Source organism: Cryptomeria japonica, chromosome 6 (genome assembly GCF_030272615.1).
Source record: "Cryptomeria japonica chromosome 6, Sugi_1.0, whole genome shotgun sequence".
NCBI lineage: Eukaryota > Viridiplantae > Streptophyta > Pinopsida > Cupressales > Cupressaceae > Cryptomeria > Cryptomeria japonica.
This window is the reverse complement of record NC_081410.1, coordinates 673,954,569-673,964,053: the sequence shown is the minus strand read 5'-3', so window position 1 is coordinate 673,964,053 and position 9,485 is coordinate 673,954,569. Positions and strand designations below refer to the sequence as shown.

The 9,485-nt window shown below is 32.4% G+C and overlaps 1 protein-coding gene across 4 annotated transcripts in view; it reads left to right on the top strand.

Annotated features, from left to right (window-relative positions):
* The first annotated feature begins 7,329 nt into the window (after window positions 1-7,329).
* Window positions 7,330-9,485, top strand: part of LOC131036422 (serine carboxypeptidase-like 42) — an 84,422-nt gene continuing 82,266 nt past the window's right edge. The window contains exons 1-2 of one of the 4 annotated variants that reach the window (XM_057968306.2): window positions 7,330-7,565; window positions 8,389-8,664. In XM_057968306.2, the coding sequence (XP_057824289.2) occupies window positions 8,418-8,664 (247 nt within the window). In that variant the 5' untranslated portion in view covers window positions 7,330-7,565; window positions 8,389-8,417. The other 3 variants (XM_057968305.2, XM_057968308.2, XM_057968307.2) reach the window with 3 other exon arrangements.

Sequence of the window (9,485 nt, the reverse complement as noted above, 5' to 3'; positions counted from 1 at the left end):
AGGGCAATGGAGCACAAGACAAAAAGAGGGAGAACATAAGAGATCCACTAATTGGGTTTAGTATGCACATTTGATAAAACATGTATATCGAGTATAATTGTAATGAATTGACCTCATCCCTCAAAGATAGTAGAACTACAAGCACAATAGAAGATGAGAGCCTAAGATGAACAAAATAAGTCTCTTTGGGCCAACATGGTAGAGACCAAAAAGAGAGATCTCAACAATTTGCATCATCCCCAAGTAGACAACACAAAAGCACATTTACAACAATAGCACATTTATGACATAACATGAATATGAAATATAGAATCTGAATTGAGAAACAAATATAAGAATGTCACAATAGGTTTGGTCCCTTCATTACCTTGCACCAATAGAGAAACAAGAGTCATCCAAAGAGATCCTAACGTAACATAAATAAATATCAATTAGCACATTGTGGAGGAAGCATATCATATGCAAGAAACACACATAAAAGAGCCCACTACACAAGTGGGGCTATTCTAGCAATTATCCACCTTTGAATCTTACTCAACATAATATTTTAGGGATGGTAGACAAGATGAAAGAGGAGGCATAGGACTCATGGTAGATGGAGCTACAAAAAGTTCTAAAAAAGGACCAAGCTCTAATAATGAGTCACTTGGATTGTCACCAAGAGCTAGGATTAATGCCTTTGAAAATATCGAAGATAGCTCATGATTAATCTCAACAATCTCACACATATCATCAGATTCATTAGTATCCAAATTGTTAGCATCAACAACATTATTAGCATCATCATCATCATCATTATCCATATTAATCATAATAGGATCTTTAATATGTAAGGGAAATGAATCAACATTTTACATAGACAATGTTAACTTTTGATGTGGTTGATTAAGATGAACTTCCTCCCTTGGGCTAAGAAAAGGTTGGGAAAATGGTATCAAGTCAACATTTGGCATGTTAGAAGTGGAAATGATTTGGAAAGCAATCTCATGAGCCTTAGTACAACATCTTCATCAACAAATTCTCACACTACAATTTCTCTTGGTTCAATTTGAAGCTTGTGAAGGTTGTGGATCAATCAACAAAGACTTCTTTTTTGTCCTTGTAGGGGGAGGAACAAAAGAAACCTCACTAGGTTGAGAGATATAAGGTGTTGGGCATAGGGTACACAAATTTTTTTTTTAAAGAATTTCAAAAAAAAAAAAAAAAATTGATTAAATTTTTTAATTGAATATATTTTATAAAAAAATTAGTGTGATTTAAAAAATAAATCTAAAAATGATTTTTTTTTATAGAAAAAATTAAAATTGTACTTGATTGTCAATCCAACTATACCTCTAGGGTGGGCTTTTTTTTATTGAGGGCTCTGGTCAACTACTTCGATATCAATGAATTGACAATCAATCTTGGGGTTTTGTCATTTTGAGCATGATGAAAGGGTCGGTTTTGGTTCAAAATGCTTAGAAATTGCAAGTACCTCCTGGATTTGGTAACCACCTCCAAACTTCAAACCTTTATAAATTTGACCTTCAAAGTCTAATTTGGATGAAATAAAAGGAAAAAATGACTTTCTAGAACCTAAATCCAATGGTGACATCATATTTGACCAAGAAAGCTTCAATATTGAACTTTAATAGAAAGCCACAAAAATAAAACCCAAAATTACACCAAAAATCTCTCAAAAATACTAACCAATGGCGCTCTATAACCTTTGATGCCATGTAATATTTGGCTATGAAGATAGCCACCCAAGATCTAGAGGCCTAATGGAAATCACAATAACAAGAGAGAATCAATATAACAAGAATAAATTATATTCCTATCAAGAATGCAATACAATTGATATATAAGTACATAGGAGACCCCTTGGTTAAATAGATCAAGGTGAAACATAAGAGTGCATAAGATTAGGACAAGTGTCATAATCTTATGACATGAGATATAAAGTGATAACTTAAATCACCCACCTAAAGTGGAAAAGTGATAGTGTGATACTTTTGCTAAAGGTAGATCACCCACCTAAGGTGGAAAAGCGATAACATGATAAAACCACTAAAGGTGGACGTTCCACATGAGGTATCTAAGTACAATTAAGTGGATATAATTAGAACCTAGGACAAGGTACAAAACCTTAATTAAACCAACAAATATGATTGTGACACTTAGCGCTAGCTAATTTAATCTTGTGTTAGGGTCTTACATCTAGGGTTTCATTCATCCTTTTATAAGGATGAATTCATTGTAACATATTATTGTGTGCAATCAATATAGAATTCTTAGGTTGTTAAGCATACTATTCTCTCTTGATCTCTCTTGTGTGACATGTATTTTTCTTGTAGATGATTCTTGGCTCATGTGATTATATCATCAACTTCTACATCTATTGGGGTTTGAAGTTGGGAGTTAGTTGTTAAATTTAAAAGGTAGCCGATATTTTGGAGCATTTTGGGTCAAAAAATCCCTACCATCACATCTAAAAAGCCTCAAAACCCAAAACATCAATGTCAAATTGTCAAAATAGGAATTTTTCCTAGGCCCTCAAAGCATTTTTTCAACCCCACAATGCCCTTTTTGTCCATGCGTCTATATGAATTTGTAAAAATCGTATGGTCCATATACTACTAGTGTTAGTAGTCTACAAACCCATCAATGGAATAATTTTGATATCCTAAGTGATATATTTGATAGAATATTATGTGTTTGTGTTTGTATAGTTCTACATCAACATCGCATTAGTCAAATTTCTTAGGTGATTTTCAAAATTAATTTTTTAAGTTATATGGAGTTCATGCCCAATACCATTATAGGGTAACATCATAATGGTGAGGAATTAATGTTTAGTCAATGGAACATGAAGCTATCATCACTCCCTAGCCACCATTGCCATAACAACACAACCACTTCTGAGTGGCATAGTTTTTTCATCAACAAAAAGTTCGTGGTCATATTGAGAACCATTGGCTAAGTGCCCAGGGGCTAAATTAGCCCCCCCAAGTGCCTAAATTTGTACTCTTTTATTTTTCCCATAACTTTCTATTTAGGTGTAAAAAAATTGCAAACAATAGTATTGATGAAAAGCTATTTTTATGTATTTCACAATGGTGCGAGTATTTTTTTCTAAAATTTGTTGTATACGAATTTTATATTTTTTGAAGTTAGATTTGTCTTTTGGACTTTCAAGCTCATAATTTTTGCCTAGATCTTTGATTCTCATGATTCTTGCAGTGTTAGGAAGATATTGAGGAGATTTATCAATGTGCACATGTACTTTTTCTAGATTTAGCCATAAAATATATTTTATTCAATTTTTTACTTGTAATTGATTCCCTGGACATCTTGACTTTTGGAGAGATTTTTTTGGGGAAAGCTTCATTTTCAAAATTCATTATAATTTGGAGTTTCTAATATTGGTAATTTGGAGGAATTAATTATGTGTTGCATTGATGTTTTGTTATTGATGGCAACACCGGTTGTTTTGGTTGTTTACCAATTTTCGGTTGGTTCTGGTAGAGTGGTTGGTTTATGATATTGATCTGGTATGATCCAATATGATTTGGTTTGTGGAATTGGTTTGGATCTATCATTCATGCTATTCAAATGTGTATCATGATCAGTTGGTTCGAGATTTGATGAGTCAGAAGCTATCATTTGTTCTAGTAAGCCTTTTGGTCACGGATAAGGGTTTTACCGATAGAGTTTTGTTGAAGATCTTTTGATGCATGTGATAAGTGGTGTTGGTACATCTTATAGATGGATTTTATGATGTTGTTGGTTATCTTGTTCATGTTCCAATTCATCAGTGGTGTTGGATTTGGTTTATGGAGACCTATTTTGGGTCTGGTGTTATCTAGGTTATGGACCGGTTTATGTAACGTGTTGGAGGATGTTCCTGATGCGTTACTAGCAGGATTTAAAGATTGGTTTACATTTTTTTCGGCCTAAGCCGACTTGGTTGATCATTGGATTGCGGGTTTATGTTATGAATTTATTGTATTATCTTTTAGGTGGCCGACCTAATTGTTTAGGCCTCGGGTTGGTATAAATATGATGTAAGATCTCTTTGTAGATCATGGGTATATGGGGTTATGGTTATCTAGGTGTGAATAATGTTGTAATCATATACAAAAGGTTTGGTTGATCATAGGTGATCAAATTGGATTTGTAAGAGAGGTTTAAGGCCTTTGGTATTGAGCTTAACTGGAACTGTACTCAGGCATAGGAGATTCTATCTTTTGCAGTTCACTCTTCTTTCCGGATTGTAGTTTGATGTTTTTGTAGTCAGTGAGGCTCCTTTTTGTGATGAGTAGTGTGCTCTAGGCTGTTGGCCTTCCTGCATGTGCAGGCCCCTCATATTGTAATCACATACTTACTGTAGAAGTATTATCTGACTGTGGGTAGGCTTCCCACCATGATTTTTCCCTTTACCGGTTTTCCACGTATAAATCTTGGTGTCATGTGTTATGGATGGATGGTAACTGTTCTGTGATTTATGCTTATGTTTTTAATTTTTATATATGTTATTCTGGTATTTGGTTTATGCATTCCGGTATTGAGTTTATGTGTTCCAGTAATAAGGTTTTGAATGCTTAAAGTTTTGTAATCCGGTGACAACTGATTCACCCCCCCCCTCTCAGTTGCCCTCTGGTTATTTGAGTTGTCTAACATCTAATTGTTGATGGGGGTTTCAATCTTTTTAATTTTGGAGAATTATCCTAGTCATCATGGATTTTTATTTTTATCATTCTCTGATCATATTGAAAAAGAGAAATTATAAATAATGGATCTAGGTGGCATCATAAAACATCTTTGTTGGATCTATTTTTTGTCATATTTGTACTGTCTTGTTCTCCCTTCAGGTACACCTAGTAAGAAAATTTCATGGAATTACAAAAGGGATCGTGTCCTAAGAGTTGTTTTTATACATGTTGATGTTGACATCTTGAATGTTATTGTTCATTTTTAATGTCCTCATTCTCTTTGGACTAAAATTTGGGAGATATATTCACTTGATGCACCTGGCTTGCAGGCAGCTTGGTACATTCCTAGTGGATTGGTCTCATCTCATCTCGCCCAAGGTAAGGCGGGCTGGGCGCTGGGCTAGGTCACGGGGATAGCATTGGCGCAATAAAAAGATAAAAATAAAAATAAAAATTGGGAGATATATGAATATCTCAATACTCAATCATTCCCAGATAATCATGTTTTAGTTTGTCTTGTGTGTTTTCATGTGTTTCAAATAGGATACTGCATGGCTATGATATTATTCAAGAGTTTGATTCTTTGGAATGCTTTGAATCTTCAAAAAATGAGGACAAGGTTTCTTAGATGCTCCTTCTTCTTCTTGAAAGAAAGTTGTGTTTCCTTCCCCTTCATTGATTCCTTAAATGTAGAGTCATTCATTGAAGCTTCCATCATTCTTGTTCAACAAAACCATCTATCTTCTTTTGCTTCATCAAAACTCAAAGTCACTTCTTCAAAAGATTCTAATGATTCTTAACAATAGGTATCTCATTTTCTTTCAGATATAGCTTTGTGGGATATTTTGACAAGTACATTTAAAAATTATTAAAATGAAGTCTCACATTTTATATTTGGAGGACATATTTGAGGGGTTACCTCTCCTCTTTGATGAAATTCATTGCACCATTGTTGTCAATCATCACTATCTTTGGAGATTGTTCTACATCAATTTTTGTATCTAGTTTTGGTTTATTACCTTTTTATTTGATTGGGCATGTAGTTGATTTGATCATGGCATTACCATCTTTCTTAGATAGGGCAACACATGAGTAGATTTTAGAGACATCATCATACATATTCAAGAATCTTGCTATATGCTGGTTTACTTGCTAAAGACATTTTATTTTCCACTAATTTAGGCACTAAAGTACTTAGAAGGTTAATTTACTCGTTTTTCATGTCTTCAACAGAAAAAGTTGCATCATTTGCATTTGTTTGTTCCTCTCTAAGTTACACTTAAGCGGCCGTTGATGTGAATAAAGTGTTTTACCTAACTATTTTATTAGTAGGTCCTATTCATATGTTTAGTTTACTCAAGTCCTAAGATTCTTTCTAGAATTCATTGTTGTCTTGATGAGAACTTGTCTTATCTCAATTACTTTCTGTGTCCTAAGTCATTTGGTATTCGTATGTTAGTTGTCTCATGTTATAAGATTAAGACACATGTCATGATCTTATCTAATCTTATTTCTCATCTTTTCCAATATAAGCAAGACCTCTTGTACACTCTATAATTAAATAGATTTTAATATATTGCAAGCTCTTCTCTTGTTATACTCTCTCATGGAGGTTTATTGTATAACTAATCTTCAACTCCTACATATAACACATGGGTAAACACAATCAAATCTACAAAATTTGAGGCTTGTGAAGCTAGGCTCCTATAAGAGCTACCTAAGAAAATCCTTAGTAAGTTTACCAAAATTCTTGAGGATATTTATAAGATAACCACCTAACACTAAAATCATCATTGAGAAGCAAATTCCATCAACAAGAACCAAAATTTTTAACGAGGTTTCTAATCTCCTTTTTTAATTTTTAGTTTTAAGTTTGCTAATTTCTAGTTTTATAATTTATATTTTTTGTTTGTCAAAATAGAAATGTTTGACAATCAAAATCAATTTTAACGAGGATAAACTGTTGTAGTAATCCACATAAATTCATTGTCAATTTTTATACAAGACACTACATCTTATTCAATAGAGAAACAATGAACATGGTCATGAAGAAACTTGCAAAAACAAGTAAATTAAGGCTAATGGTGAGAAAAATACTTTTACAACATTTTTTACTTAATAGAAATAAAATTTTGAACACATAATATGACATAATATTTAATAATAACAAAATAAATTATATTATTTAATAAAATAGAAAAAAGAGAAAATCACATATTTTAAATTTAAATTTTTTAAATCCAAGACAAAAGAAATATCCCCTAATCGTGGAATCTAAATTAAAAAATTAATTTTCGATTTTATTCTCTAAAATCGTAAATGTTATTTTTTCCTACAAGTACTATAAGATGATTACAATAGTTTTGAACTAAAAATAATAATAAAATAACTTTTCAATGGGACCAGAAGCATCGAAATATCAAATTCAAACCAGCTGTATTTTCGGCCACCGGGTCCCACGCAACCTCATTCATTTATATCTGCCGCAGTCGCGAGAACAATACAGATCAAATACATAACGCCATTAACTAAATTAAGATAATTATTTAAATAAAGTGTGAATTTACTATTAATTGGTTGACCGTTGAATGGGTTGTTCTTTAAGTAAATTGTTAGATAACTGAAAAAGAAATTTAAACGATTCAGTAAATAGAGAGAACGAAAATAAATTTGAACGGCGTTAAATAAATGTAAGTAATTTCACGCGGAGAATTTATATTTGAAATCAAAATATTTTTAGCGTCCGCTTCTGAATCTAAATCTTCACTATCACTTGACTGTGTACAAAATTCGGCAAATTCTTTTCCCTCAATCGAAGACGACTGCCATTTTTTTGTTGTTGTGTGAAGTTACACGCCTCCAAATTTGTAGGTAAGTTAGATTTTCACAGATTTGAGTCTCCTTTACGATTTTTAAAGCGGAAGGCGCACTGCAAAATAAAGTGGAATTTGTCTGTAACCCTTTCATTCTGCATCTTGTTAAGCAAACTGAACTGTGAAAGGTTTATCTGTCTTTAATATATAGATCATTTCTTCAGTAAATACTTAAAAATCTTGTTGATCTGAGTTATGGTTCATTGAAATTGAAGGTCTAAAAGGAACAAATAGGAATGCAGCTTTGCAATGCTGTATTCAAGCAAAATAGTTTTGAAATGGTGCATGAAATGTTTTGTAAATCTTTGTTCGAATTCTTCTTCTTCTACTTTTTCTTTCTTTTTTTTCGATTTGAGCGTTTTTCAGGTGGATTATAGAGTAAAATACTCTGGTAAATTTGTGCTAAAATTTCTTTTAAAGAATTTGTTTATAATTTAGTCTTTCGTCATTTTCTTATAATCATCTTGCTAAAAATAAAGCCTATACAATAAATCATTTAACAGATAAACATTACTATTTTTCAGAAAATAGGAAAAACTAAAACAACATCCAAAAAAAACTAAGATAAAACAGACCTAAATGCATTTGATTGGAAGATTTTTTTAATATTACGTTTCAATCATCTTGTTCAAAATAAAGACTAGATTCCTTCGCCTATAGTGCTGTGTGTTATTATTGAGGTGCGGACTTTTTCATCTGTCCCATTAGAATCACGATAACGCAGAATATTTTGACTGGAAAAGTATTTCTCTCGTCTTATTAGGAATGCGATTTACATTCAAGAGGAGTTGCTGCCTAACGCGGTTATTTGACTGAAACAGATCCAAAGATTGGGTGTGAAACAGGGGAGATGCCTGCCAAAATGAAGTTGTGCCTCTGTTTCCTGCTACACATTTTGCTCATTACTGCTACGAAAATTAAAGCGGGACCTGTGGAAGATTTAATCGACAGACTGCCGGGTCAGCCAGACGTAAATTTCAAGCAATACGGAGGCTATGTTACGGTGGACGACAAAGCAGGACGGGCTTTGTATTATTATTTTGTGGAAGCAGAGAATGATACACAATCCACGCCTCTTACCTTGTGGCTCAACGGAGGTATGTACCAGCCTCTTCAAAATTCAGTTTGAAATCTTTCAAATTCTTTACATTCTCTTCCGATGAGTATTGAAGGCATTATTGTGTGGCTTAAAGGAATTTGACGATGAAATGGGATAAGGAATTTTTTTATGAGTTGTAAGCTTTTTATTTTATTTTATTTGTAATTTCTAGATTCAATATTTTTCTGTACTTTTTAACAATTATGAGGAGATTTCTGGGGATCAGAGAGCGTTTAATTTCTTTATAATAAACTGATTTTTAGTATTTATTTTAAGGTATATTTTTTAATGAAAATAATTTGATTTTTTTTCTAAGTAGTTTATAATATGGGTATTTATTACTAGAATTTTTTTTAGTTAGATCATTCTATCAAATACTCACATCACATCATGGATCTTTTCTATTTGTTGTGATCCATTCTATAAGTCATTCAACCATCAAACCTAACCCTCACCGTACTTCTTAAGATTTGTACCTTAGTAGATGGTGTGGCACTCGATCATCTTTGCCAACTGGATTGTAATTCTTTTGATCTTTAGGAGATATAATTTAGAATGAATGAGTTAAAACTTTTCCTTTATATGAATGTTCCCAATGGCTCATAATATATGTATAATAATTTTTTTACATTCAATATGTTTGTACTGAAAATAATAGCTTTCAGTGATTTAGGGTTGAGACAAATAGTAGTTTTAATAATACACTAAATAATAAAAATAAAAAATAGAGATAGGTTTTATTGATCCCTTTTATTTTGCTACCTAACCTACTTCTAGATTAAGAGAAGCATATCCATCTTTACCTTGATCATTTTTGTG